The 12892-nt window shown below is 35.4% G+C and overlaps 2 protein-coding genes and 1 long non-coding RNA gene across 5 annotated transcripts; 2 read left to right on the plus strand and 1 right to left on the minus strand.

The window, feature by feature from the left end:
* The first annotated feature begins 8122 nt into the window (after nt 1-8122).
* Reg-2 (Rhythmically expressed gene 2) lies at nt 8123-10487 on the plus strand. 3 transcript variants are annotated; one of them, XM_070111026.1, is made up of 4 exons: nt 8123-9202; nt 9302-9663; nt 9718-9800; nt 9863-10487. In XM_070111026.1, the coding sequence occupies exons 2-4, from the start codon at nt 9503-9505 to the stop codon at nt 10447-10449; spliced, it is 831 nt and encodes a 276-aa protein (XP_069967127.1). In that variant the 5' UTR covers nt 8123-9202; nt 9302-9502; the 3' UTR covers nt 10450-10487. The 3 variants fall into 3 exon arrangements, with proteins under 3 accessions (XP_069967127.1, XP_036220037.2, XP_069967126.1); XM_036364144.2 differs by having other exon boundaries at nt 8123-8266; nt 9093-9663; XM_070111025.1 differs by having other exon boundaries at nt 8123-9663.
* LOC106619679 (ribosomal silencing factor RsfS-like protein, 312) lies at nt 10387-11562 on the minus strand. The gene is made up of 4 exons (XM_014237893.3): nt 11315-11562; nt 11093-11255; nt 10777-11037; nt 10387-10704 (listed from the first exon to the last, which is right to left on the minus strand). The coding sequence occupies exons 1-4, from the start codon at nt 11480-11482 to the stop codon at nt 10517-10519; spliced, it is 780 nt and encodes a 259-aa protein (XP_014093368.3). The 5' UTR covers nt 11483-11562; the 3' UTR covers nt 10387-10516.
* Nucleotides 11563-11642: 80 nt separating this feature from the next.
* On the plus strand, nt 11643-12579 carry LOC118681113 (uncharacterized). Its single transcript, XR_011396839.1, has 2 exons — nt 11643-11789; nt 11898-12579. It is a non-coding gene; the product is annotated as an uncharacterized lncRNA (long non-coding RNA).
* The last annotated feature ends 313 nt before the right edge of the window (nt 12580-12892 follow it).

Below are 12892 nucleotides of genomic sequence, written 5' to 3' on the forward strand. Positions count from 1 at the left end.
TTATCTGCGTCGTCGACCAGCGACATCATCACATTTGCCAGCAACAGCCAACGGCAGAAACCAGAGGCTATGGTACGAGTATTACCAAATCATAGCCAGCCGCTGTCACCGCTCGCACTACTTGAGACAACTTATATGTAGAGATTCGTCGGTGTTCAGAATGTCTACGTATCTATTTATAATTTGTCTCTAAATCTATTTTCGCTATTTGTTTTCAGTATAGAAGGAAGTGAAATATTTTTGTGATATCTCTGAGTTAAATTTATTTTCGTAAACATTTCATTCCATTTAGTCGTCCCCGGTGCTATGTGTGCTTTTACGGCTGCACTCTTTATTTGTCAGGCTATCTTTGCCGTGGGTTGTCCATCCATCCACTCATCATCAGACACAAAGTATCTAAACGATTTATATGAATTTATGTATGTAAATAATATGGATGTACATACATACATACATACGTGACGGGTATACGAGGTTTGTTCAAAAAGTATCGCGAATTTTGTATTTCTTAAGAAATTTATTCATGAATATCTATTTTGTTCCCTTCAAAGTAATCACCCCTAGATATAATGCACTTATGCCAGCGTTTCTTCCAATCTTCAAAGCAGTTAAAAAATCAGTTTTTGTGATCTTGTTCAGCTCGTCCTTCGATGCAGTTTTGATCTCCTCAATCGTAGCATAGCGCCGGGTCTGGTGAATTCGGTTACTGCGGTACCAGTAATGTATTGTTTTTGGCCATATATTCGCGCACAAGCAACGATGCGAGAGCAGGGGCGTTATCGTGGTGCAAAAGTTAATTTTCTTTATTGACCGTACGCCCCTTTGGCAAGAGCTCATGATACACGACGCTCCGGGAATTGAAAAAAACTATGAGCAAAACCTTCACATTCGGTAGAACTTGGCGTCTTCAACCCTTGTCACCATAAGTAAGGGATATGGGTACCAACATAACGCCACAAAACAATCGACAATCGAATACACGTAGCCCGCGATAACTCGATATACTTTTTGAACAAACCTCGTACGAGCATTCGCTTGTCAATCACACATTTATCCATAAAAATCATTAAAAGTAAAATTAATACATATATTGTTTTATACTGATTTTCCCATTTGCAGTAGATTTTCAATATTTGGCATTTTTGCTCCCTTTCAAACCTGTTCCGCATGGTAATCACCGTTGCACTCAAAGTCATCTCCATTATTGCCAGAGACAGCTTAGTCAATCTTTGGAGTATTCGCTAATGTGGCGTAATGAAAAAAAATATGTACTGTGATCCAAAATTGACTCTAGTTAATTCTAAAGACATTGAGCTGCTCCTGAGCCCATTGAGCTTTGCAACAGGTATAGAGAGAACCCACAGCCTTAAGTTGCGTACCAACATCGTTTTCGATAGCCGAGCCAACGTGAGTACTAGCCGATATCGTGTAATAGAAATTCGTAAGGAGAGGACATGTCAGAAATATCAGCGTATGCAGTCGTTGGTAACCGATCTGGTAACCAACGACCAGTATTTTGCCAGAAAACTAAATGGTACGCATTCCAGCAGCAAACGGAATTGTCTGCATACATACAAAATGTGTTTGTTTGTGAGCGGAGGAGTGTAGAAGTGTGGAGGTGCAGAAGTATCTCGCCCCAAACAACGTGCGCCTAGATACAAAGTTCAGCACTGCCACATTTGCTGGCAACAGGCCGCGCTCGTCCACTGCTTATTAAGTTTGGAATGCTGTAGTGCAACATTTGTGTAAAGACGGTGGTGCGATGTGTTGTGGCATGTTTGCAAATGCCGTGGAATGTCAGTCTGTTTGGTTGTTGGAATGTAGGTGAGGCGTTAGAATGTAGCCAATGCCTTGGCTTGTGTCTAATTTCTTGGTATGTATTTGTGTATGTACATCGTGTATGTGTAGCCTAAGGCGGACGGCCGCAATTGTCCTACAAATGCGAAATTTCCACGAATTCGTGGCAACAGAGTTCTGGGTGGCCGTGTGTGTTCGAGCTCTGGTATTTAGAATCTACTTATGTGCACATGTAAGCATAGTGTGTGTAGCTACAATTGCCTATCTGTATGTGTACCACAGAATAAATGCAGTTAACAGTAAAAGGTGCTAAGTGGCAACGGAAGTGCTTAAGTGGTTATTGGATGTGTAACTGAAACTGCGCAGTTGAATAGCTGCAAATGAAGCTGATGTGCATACAGATTGTCTACATCTACAGACAAACATTGATATTATTATTGCTTAAATATACATATGTATGTTTTAAAGACATGTACATAGATTATGTGCTGATGTGCATATGTTTTCTGTTAACATCGAGGAAAAGTCAACACAAATTAGAACAAAAACGAGCTCTACAAACAGACGTTAATCACAAAATGATTAGTTGACCAATCAATAAAGTTGTGGATGTTTATCAGTAGAGATCAAACCATCGTAACGATACCTGGGAGGACTGTGTTTTTCTTTGACACCATAATTTACAACGTGGAACTGCAACATACATTTTTTTTCGTATTTAGTATCCTAGACCCAAGAAATTATTTCTGATTGTTTCTATTGTTTTGAAAAACTCGATTGGAATTTTACTGATTTCATAGTAAAGCCTTCATGTGCTTTTATAATCATAATTTCACGTTGACTTAAAAGAGCAACCTATATAATCTAACCCATAAATGCCTATGTATGTATGTACATATATGTGTATGTCCAAATTTCTGGCATTTCACATTCCCTCATACATCATACACACATACATACATATGTACATACATATACATATACTATATATAGTGTAACAACCATATCCGGTTTCCCCATTGAAGCTTCGCTAAAAGAATATCTATAAATAAAAGCTTTTTACATCAAGCTAAATGGAATTCAGCGGACTCCCCCACCAAACTTGAGTGCAACACATTGCCCAGAAATAGTAACAACAACAGAAAGAACAAGACGACGTGTTGTTTTCTGATAACGCATTCCTGCATCAAAACAAACGTCGTGAATGCCATCGGATGCCAGCAACATCGACATGAGCGGCAACGCCAATAATACAATAATAACAACAACAACTATAAATATACTTAATTTTAGCTTATGCAGACCTTTGAAAAATCTAAAACAAAAATACAACAACATAAACGTCACCGCCGACAGCACACAAAGAGCTAAGACACTGGTTTTGTTGCTGCCAGCACACACAAATAACCGCACGGTATGTGCATAAGGCACCATTCCCGCGAACTGATCATGTTTCATGCACATCCCACATACATACAAACACAGCAGGGTAGAAGCTGAAGCAGAGGCAGAGGCAGAGGCGCACACGTCAAATCAACAGAGTTACTCCACAGCGAGAACGCGGCTGCAACGGCAACAATAACAGCGACAGCAGAGGTGCATAGACGGAGACCCCCTCGGATGAATGAATTTATGTTTCTGTTATTTTTATGTTTTTCTTTGGAATTACATTCTGCCTTATTCAGCGATTTCATTTTTCGGTTCGAGTTTTATATTTACTTTAGCATTCCAATGTGGATATGCAGCGATAGCAGCAAACAGACCCAACAACACCAACATCTATGTAACAATGGCAGACGAACCTCGAAACAAAAGGACAGACAGCAATGCAAATACTCACACTTGTACGAAGCGAACGAGTATGGGAAGCACCGCTGCAACAGGCGAACACTCGTAATATAAGCAACTCCTATAACATCAAATCTAGAGTCGGGATACATCAGAATGAAAAGTGGGAAATCTAAAATCTAAAATGTAGCGAACGCAATAAATAAGGGATCTTAGAGCTGGATACGTCCAATAATCGTTCGAATAGCTCCAGTTTTTTAGATGAAGTGAAGTGAATACCGACCACGAAATTGATTCACTAGTTTTATATATTCTATGTAAAATTGGTGGCTTAAACTTATATATTTCCTTATATTTACACCATATGCACTATAGTATACGACTGAAACTTTTTAGGGGATATTTTTTCTGTCAGAAATACACAAATTACAATTTAGTCCTGTCAGTCGGGGAGAGAATGCTGTTAGAAAAACCAATTTTTTACATGGAAGTAAGTTTGACCCTAAGCCGTTTTTTTTGTCAATTATATAATATATATTCCATTATATACATATGTACATAAAATACTTATCTACTTACAAACTTAAGTCTTACACGAGGCGGTGGTTGAGTCTTGCTTTCAACAGTAAATGTCACTGGTCAAGGCTGCGATTCGACAACTATAAAAATTATAATCATGACGATTATAGTCGCTGAATCAAATAGATAATCCAAACCGTTTCACAAAAGCTTTAGCGATTAGAGAAATGACTAGCGTAAAATTTTTCATTTTCTTATCACTTTCATAGTAATTATAAACAAACTGCCCGCTGCTTTCGTTCATGACATCACGAACTACTGTATTTTTCTGTCAATATCTTCATATAAAGTAACGGGACAGAATTGACGGCATCTCTAGGTAAGAATCAGTTAGACCCCACCGCTTCGGCTTATGAGGAGAAGATAGGCGACACATCTAATACAGTAAGCGCCAACTATTTTATATTCAAACGGAATTACAGCTGTTAATAGACTTCATAGAATTTCATATCGTTAACGAAGCAAAATTTGGTTTAGAAATTTTCTTGTGCCAAAACTGTCCACTTAATAAACACCCACCAGGGCTCACTGCCATGCCACATGTTTTTACGGTTCATGCAGTTTGACTTGTGTGTTTGTTCAGTTGCGTTTTCATAGCGTTCGGCAACGCAGGAATGTTCGTGAACATACTTATAGACAAAATAACTTGATTTCATAATAACCGATATTTATGTGTGTATGTACATATTTTGAATGCATTTATTCTTTGTACTTGTAAATCACAATTGCTTTTGTTACCTCCTTCTTTTTGGTTACGCTTTACAATGCGGCCTTTTTGTACGAGGAATGCACTTGGCTTTGTGTTGAGGTTTTCAGAAAGCATTTTCGCATAATCGAGAAACTTTTCGGCATATCAATGTTACTGTCGCCGCGTTCGTTACGCGTTACGTGTCGAGGTGCGCGCTACCATATTGTCAATGGCGTGCGTTTATAACTTCGCACAGATATTCCTGGAAAGGCGCATTAGGTTGGTTCAAATTTTTATGAACATCTATTTTCAAATTGTTATTTTCTCTGTTAGCAATTTGTAAATGTTTCCATTCTTGATGTCACAGTGGAGGTTAGGGGAAAAAATTGTTGCCATTCAAATATCATTTTTGACCTAGTTTTTTCATAAAAGTATTTTAGACAAGTTCCTCTATGTCATCCAACTTTTATAAGTTTTCGTTTAAGCACTGCTGTCAGGAGCACATAGTGCGTATAGGATCAAATACTACAGTCCAAAAAGTTTATGGTTGGTACCATCAGACCATCAGCTGGAAGCAAAGGACCTCCCCAGTTCTACAATTCGAATATGTTGTTTTCAATACTTAAGCAGTCGCGAATTCACAATTCTTTCTCTTGATTAATGATTTTTTGCACTGACTGCGATGTATTATATTACCTAAGCCCTAAGCCCGAGCTGCCAAAGTTGCATGTTCCTTTCTCTAAATGTTGCCTTCTAACCAGAAAAAAGTGCAACATTTTACACCTCAAGTGTGGGAGTTGCACAGGCGATGTATATTTTTCGTTTTTGATAGTTATTTATTTTAAATAAAGTTTTTCTATCAATTATAATGAATCGGTCAAATCGACAGTGGTAAAAGGTGCCACTTTCTCGAAGTAGATATTTAAAAAAAAATTATTAGAACGACCTTAACAGTGGGATTAATGTATATGTATGCATTACGTGCATAGCAGGCTGCATAAAGAGCTGCGAGTAGTCTTCGCACATTCCCTTCCCACGATCATTAATAAAACTGACACGTATTCATATGTGGATTGAGCCATAAGAAATGCCAAAATATGTGATTTTTAGTTGCATACCTGCACATATGTACATACGCACATTCATATGTATATGTTTTACTATATACATACATATACAAATGCATATCCATACAAGTATGTACATATAAATATAAGTTATGAGTTAAAGCATACGAATTAAATAAACACTAAAATTTTAAAATACACTGGAATTTCGAATACTGCGAGCAGATCTTCTAATGGATTGATAATTGTTACGCACTCGCTGATGTCAAATATAGTAATGGGTTCTTACTTTCATTAAATCTACCAAATTAACCCAAATTTAACTATATCGTGATGGTTCCAACAGTATGTATTCGGACAGCATAAGGGAAATTCTGTATGACCAAATCAGTTCAGCGCCAACTTGATTAATGTTTACAATGTTTCAAAGTTCCCTGCCATTCGGTGCGATCCTATAACTGTGCTTTGGAAATAACTTTCCAAGTCGTAGACAATTTTCGTGTAGATAAATATTCTACATAGAGCCTTTGTACTCGGACAACGTTGCAAAACTATAAATATACTAAATATTGTAAGTTCACCGTAATTTGTCCGCTAAACTATACAAATCTGTTATGCTCAATGTTTTAAGTCAAATTTTCCGATAATTCCCGATAAATATTGGTTTGCCTATCAGTATAAATTATATTAAATAATACATCAAATGAACGAGTATAATTTCACTTAGTTCCAAAGGGACTCGTATGTACACACCTTTCTCGGTATACATAGTACTAGTAATTTAAAACTATACAGTCCACACTTTCAACCGTTGTAGATAAACTTTTTCAGTAAAACTTCTAAGTGGATCAATCTATTGTTCGCTCTTCTTGCTTGCCGTAAATAATAATGTCCTCAGGTCATTTATAAATTTACACCAATACTTTTAAAATTATGTAAAACTATTTTTATTTACAAGCAAATTTATTTAGTCAGATTTAACTTTTAGCTTAACAACAAAAAGAACGCTGTTTTTTAACACAATTTTAAATTTCAGCTGTTGTACTTTTTCAGTAGTTGAGCAGTTACATACTACTTGTAATGTACATATGTATTTATATGGTGTATATGGTCGGACATCCTGCAGGTCTTCTTCCCCTCAAGAAAAATACTAATACTTGAAGGATTTACTTACATAATATAAGAATTTTTACATAATAATAAATTTACATATGTAAATACACAAAAATTCATACACATTTAAAAATAATCCGTTAATAAAAAAAAAAAAATTAGGTGGAACTGTGCCACCTGGCCGCTTTTTCTTGCTTCTTTCTAACTGTTCTCGCATAAAAGCAAAAGTGAGAACTGGATACATTATTTGTGCGATACAAGGAGTAGTAAGCAATAGTTTACGTGTATTTATGAAATTGTGTGTTTATCATATTTATGTTATTGAATGCACTTTTAGCTGAATTAATACACATATAATAATTAAAATATAATAAAATAAAACAAAAAATTAATTTTAGGTTTCAAGAATTTTAGGGATCGAACATAAGAGCTTAAGATCACATTCACATCAATTACTTCGTGTTTATAAACCAGTTAATTAATACAAAAGACACAAATGTTAAATCAAATTTTTTTTAGTACTAGTAGTGGTAGTTTTCACATACGGGAACATCGAAAAATATATCTTCAAAAAGAAAAGTACACCACGCAATGTGCGAATGTTCTTAAATGAATTATCGATGCGCATACCTTGTTAGATTTTTGTTTTCAATTTCTATGATATGACCAAATTTATAATTATTAAAACCCCCAGAGTTTGTAATAACATAAACAGTTAATAAAGAATTTTTTCAACTCAGGTATGTGCGTTACGTGAGCAATAGCTTATTAAGCAAAGGTTAATAATAAAACTGTGGTTAACTGTGCCCGCGTTCCCACTTCTGAGATGGCTTAGGTAATAAGCGTGAAGGAGATAAGCTCAATGCGAATACGAGTACATACGTTCAATTCCTGGAGCTAATGGAACTTAAAATGTTTTTTTATTTATATTTTATTAATTAAAATCTTAGCACATCTTATTTCAGTTACTTTAATAAAATATTTTACTTACTGAGATAAGTAAGATATTTCAGAAAAATATGCGCATATATTTATTAAATGTTCCCTTATTTATTCGTATTTGCACAAATATGACATATATCACAAACACACATTCATTTATAAATACACATACGCTGATGCTTGCTTCTCCTTGCCCCGCACAAACAATGACTTTTGTTAACACTTTTTGCTTTTTGCGCGAACAGCTAGAACGAAGCAAGTTGAACGATCGCCGGCAAGGAAGGGTCAGAAGGTGCACTGCCACATAATTATTTCAGATATATTTTTATTAAACGATTTTATTTTAAAAACATTTAAATAAGTTTAAATTTATACATATATTGTTATTTACGCTAATATTATATTATTAAGTAAAGCAGCCCTAAGGTATTAGTATTTCTCAATACCAATTAAGCAATAAATAACGTTGAAACGCCTCTCTGGTGGCATGCTTTGGTAGTAACGACGAGTTCGCGCGGAGACGAGCCGGTACAAAAAATTGAGTTCTGACGCCGAATTGTGCGCATCGCTGCGGAGTTGACAAAATTAGTTTGAATCGACAATTTGGGACAATGTTGGTCGGCTATGTTGTCACGTTGGTCCTTCTTGCTGTGCTGTGCTATTTAAAATTTACTTATGCTCTTTTGAGGATATGCGATTACCGATTGAGGCTGTTTTGTACAACTTAATGAAATCATTTTTTTGTCAGTCTTCCTCGAGATTTGAAGACGAATTTCTCTCATACAAAAATTAATTGTGGTTGACCAGGCGCACAGAAAACAGAGCGCAACGCAGAGTTATGAACGAACGCCCTTTGCTTTGTAGCAGACGCACATTCCTTATGAATGAATTTGTTGTCGTTGTAATATCGGAGAATGTTAACGATAGTGTCTATTCATTAACATTCACTGCTTAAGGTTATCTATTTTAAGGATTTTAGAGCTTGAGAATTTTTAAACTAATTATAAAATTTTGTAAAGAACAATTTATGCAAAATATAACTATATATTGATTTCTGATGATATCGAAATCGAACTACAATAATAAAATACTTAGGGTAGAAATGATACGTGCTCCAGATATAGCGGACGGATCGTGTAATAAGATGCATATGTACGTATACAAATCATGTCATCATTTTTCTAAACCTATTAGCACTTGATAACTCATCGTGTACATACATAAATATGTAAGTTTGTATGCATATAGATAACCAATCATCCACGAGCTAATCGTCAGAAGAGCTAATCAACATTTGTTTATATTGATAAATCATCCAAATACATAGCAATAGCGAAACGTCGACGTGATTTGGTACAGAGCACACCGGACGCTTAAACAGTTGGAGGGAGAGTCTTGATCGAATAGCATCGTATTCAAATATAAGTATACATATAACAAGTATTGCCGGCTTAGTTGATAATAATAATAGACATAAAAAATTTGATTATATACAAGTGCTTCTGGAGACTGCCTTCATACGATAACCATGTCAAGTGCTTTAGGTCGTATACGTCTAATAACCTTCGACGTCACCAATACGTTACTGCAGTTTCGTGGCAGTCCTGGGAAACAATATGGAGAGATTGGTGCACTTTTCGGTGTACTCTGTGACAATGCTGATCTCGCAAAAAATTTTAAGGCTAATTGGTAGACTAAGGCAAATTGTTCGATCATCTTAAAACATTTATTTTTTTTGTGTAGGTATATAATGAATAGAAAATATCCGAATTTCGGACGTAATTCTCGCATTACCTGGCAGCAATGGTGGTATCAGCTTATTGGCAGTATGATTAAGAAATAATTGTGGATGAGTATAATTTTATTCAAATAATCTATTCTTATCCAGATACGTTTTCTGACAGCGGCTCATTGATACCCGGAGAGAAATTAGCTAGCTTGGTAAATCATCTACTTGAACTTCACAAAACAAGCGTTTGTTGGCAGCATTGCAATGGAAGTGTGGATTTACTTAATTATTTACGTTTACAACAACAACTCGCTACAAACCATAATGATAACGACGTTGATGATAACCACTGCAGTCACAAGTCACAAATAGCTTTAGGCGTAATATCAAACTTTGATCCTCGCTTAGACACACTCTTGCGTAATATGAAAATTAAACATTATTTTGATTTTACAATTAATTCTTACGATAGCAACGTTGAGAAACCAAGTCCTGAAATATTCAATTTAGCCAGAAAGTTATCTGATTTGGAGAACCTAAAACCCAAAGAATGCTTACATATTGGAGACGGACCTACTACAGATTACTTAGCCGCCAAAAATGTTGGTTGGAATTCTGCGCTTATTCATGAGAAAAGTATTAACTACCTTATTAAAAACTATGGCAATAAAATCGAGGATCAATTTGTTTTCCAAAGTTTATACGATTTTCATAAGAAGTTTTCAAATAATTTTATAAATTGGTGACTGATTTGTTAATTTAATAAATTAACACTTAAAACAAATGTATGAACTCATAAATATTTTGGGGTTATTAGGTACCGGTAATTGTTCTCTTAGGATGTGTGCCACCCAGCGATATAGAATGTTTTTCAAAAAGTTCGACAAATGGATCCTGCGATTTATGTGTTTCTTTGTCATACTCAATTCCTATCGCCCATAACGATTCCAAATCGTATTGTTCGCGTAACTCAGGAGAAAACACATGCAGAGCAATGTTACCTTAAATAATTAAAGCAACAATTTTATATCCTTAGATCAAGTATTTCATTGAAAATATATATGTGTATCTACCCAGATCCAATGCCATCCATTGCCGACTGTTTTCACCTTCGATCTTTGGTAAAATTTCTCCTTTCGTTCGCTTTACTTTATAAATATGCCGCACAAATTCCGCAATTGCCAACATGTGTCTATAACTGCGACCACTACATACCACCATATAATCTACATACTTTAAATCTTTAGGGACAGAACAAACAAACACATCTTCGGCTTTTTCCTTTCGTAGTACATCAACCAGATCTTCCACATCGTACACACCATGTTTACCATCTATAAATAATTTATGTAATATTACGAAATAATTTATATCAGATAGTACAATTACGATTTAAGTTCAGTCCTAAATATTCATCGTGTTCGGTAATTTTTGGCTCCTGCTCCTTTTGATACCGATAGCGTTCTTCTTCGACGTCAAAAATCTCATTAGCATCTCTATCTTGGAATATTTGATATTTGTGGCTGACAGTACCTGCTACTGTTTGCTTAATCTGAATTTATAATTGATAAACTGAATATACTGAAAAGCATTTATCATCGCAATCATTACCATTGGCGCAGAATTGGTGTCAGTGGAGGAACCGACCTTTTCTTTTTCACTGCCACAACCTTTATCTTTCTGTGGTTCTGTATTCGTAAATACATGACTGAACGTGCGCAACAATGGAATATTTAATCGATTATATCGAATTTCCCGAAATATGCAAGATTTTATCATGTTTAGTTAATTTAATTCTGTAATGTGCCGTGTTATTCTGCTTTACGGAAAACAGCTGTTGGTAAACGCAACATATGATTATGGTTAAAGAGCGACATCTATTGGCAAGGTGCAAGAGTTTATTAATGATACCAATGTGATCTAAAATAAATTAAGTTAGCATAATCAAAACCACATATGGCAGAAAATTTATAATTCTTCCAGAGAATGTATTGGGTTGGCAACTAAGTAATTGCGGATTTCACTCATAGATGGCTTCAGTTGAATTTTTAGATTTGCTGGCGTAGCAGAGAATGTAGATTATTCTGTATGTATATAATCAGAGAACGTAAATGAATTATTTATTATTATTATTATTATAAAAATATTATTTTTATACGTTCTCTGATGTAAAACACATTGTGTTATTTGATAGTTGGTAATTCACGTGAGATTGCAGAAAAGCTTCAGGTATCACATACATGCATTGTAAGTCACTTAAAACAACTTGGCTATGTTCAAGAACTCGATACATGGGTTCCTCACGAACTGAAAGAAATGCATTTAACGCAACGCATTAACAGCTGCGATTTGCTAAAGAAACGTAATGAAAATTATCAATTTTTAAAACGAATTATAACTGGCGATGTAAAATGGGTTGTTTACAACCATATCGAGCGGAAAAGATCGTGGAGCAGGCCAGGTGAACCAGCTCAAGCAGCATCAAAAGCTGGTATTCATTAAAAGAAGGTTTTGTTATCAGTTTGGTGGAATTATAAAGGAATTGTCTACTTTGAACTCTTACCACCCAACCGAACAATCAATTCTGTTGTCTACATTGAACAACTAACGAAATTAAACAATGCAGTTGAAGAAAAGCGGCCCGAATTGATAAATCGAAAAAGTGTTGTATTCCATCATGACAATGCAATGTCACACACATTTTTGGTCACTCGGCAAAAATTATTGGAGCTTGGTTGGGATGTTTTGCCACATCCACCATATAGTCCTGACCTTGCACCATCGGATTACTTTTTGTTTCGATCTTTACAAAACTCCTTGAATGGTAAACATTTCAATAATGATGATGATGTCAAATCGTACCTGATTCAGTTATTTGCTAATAAAAACCAGAAGTTTTATGAACGTGGGATTATGACGTTTCCTGAAAGATGGCAAGAGGTCATTGATCAAATCGGGCAATACATTACAGAATAAAGTTATTTAGTTCCATGAAAAAATTCAGATTTTTTTTTTTAAATCCGCAATTACTTAGTTGCCAACCAATATACGTTCTCTGCTACATCTTTATCAAAACAAAAAAACAAGTACTGTAAAAAGTTTGCGACGATAAGAAATATTATAGGCACCATCTACTTTAGATTCAACAACTGTGTTCGATGGCACGACATATGCAAAAATGCATAACAT

Source organism: Bactrocera oleae, chromosome 6, assembly GCF_042242935.1.
Source record: "Bactrocera oleae isolate idBacOlea1 chromosome 6, idBacOlea1, whole genome shotgun sequence".
NCBI classification, from domain to species: domain Eukaryota; kingdom Metazoa; phylum Arthropoda; class Insecta; order Diptera; family Tephritidae; genus Bactrocera; species Bactrocera oleae.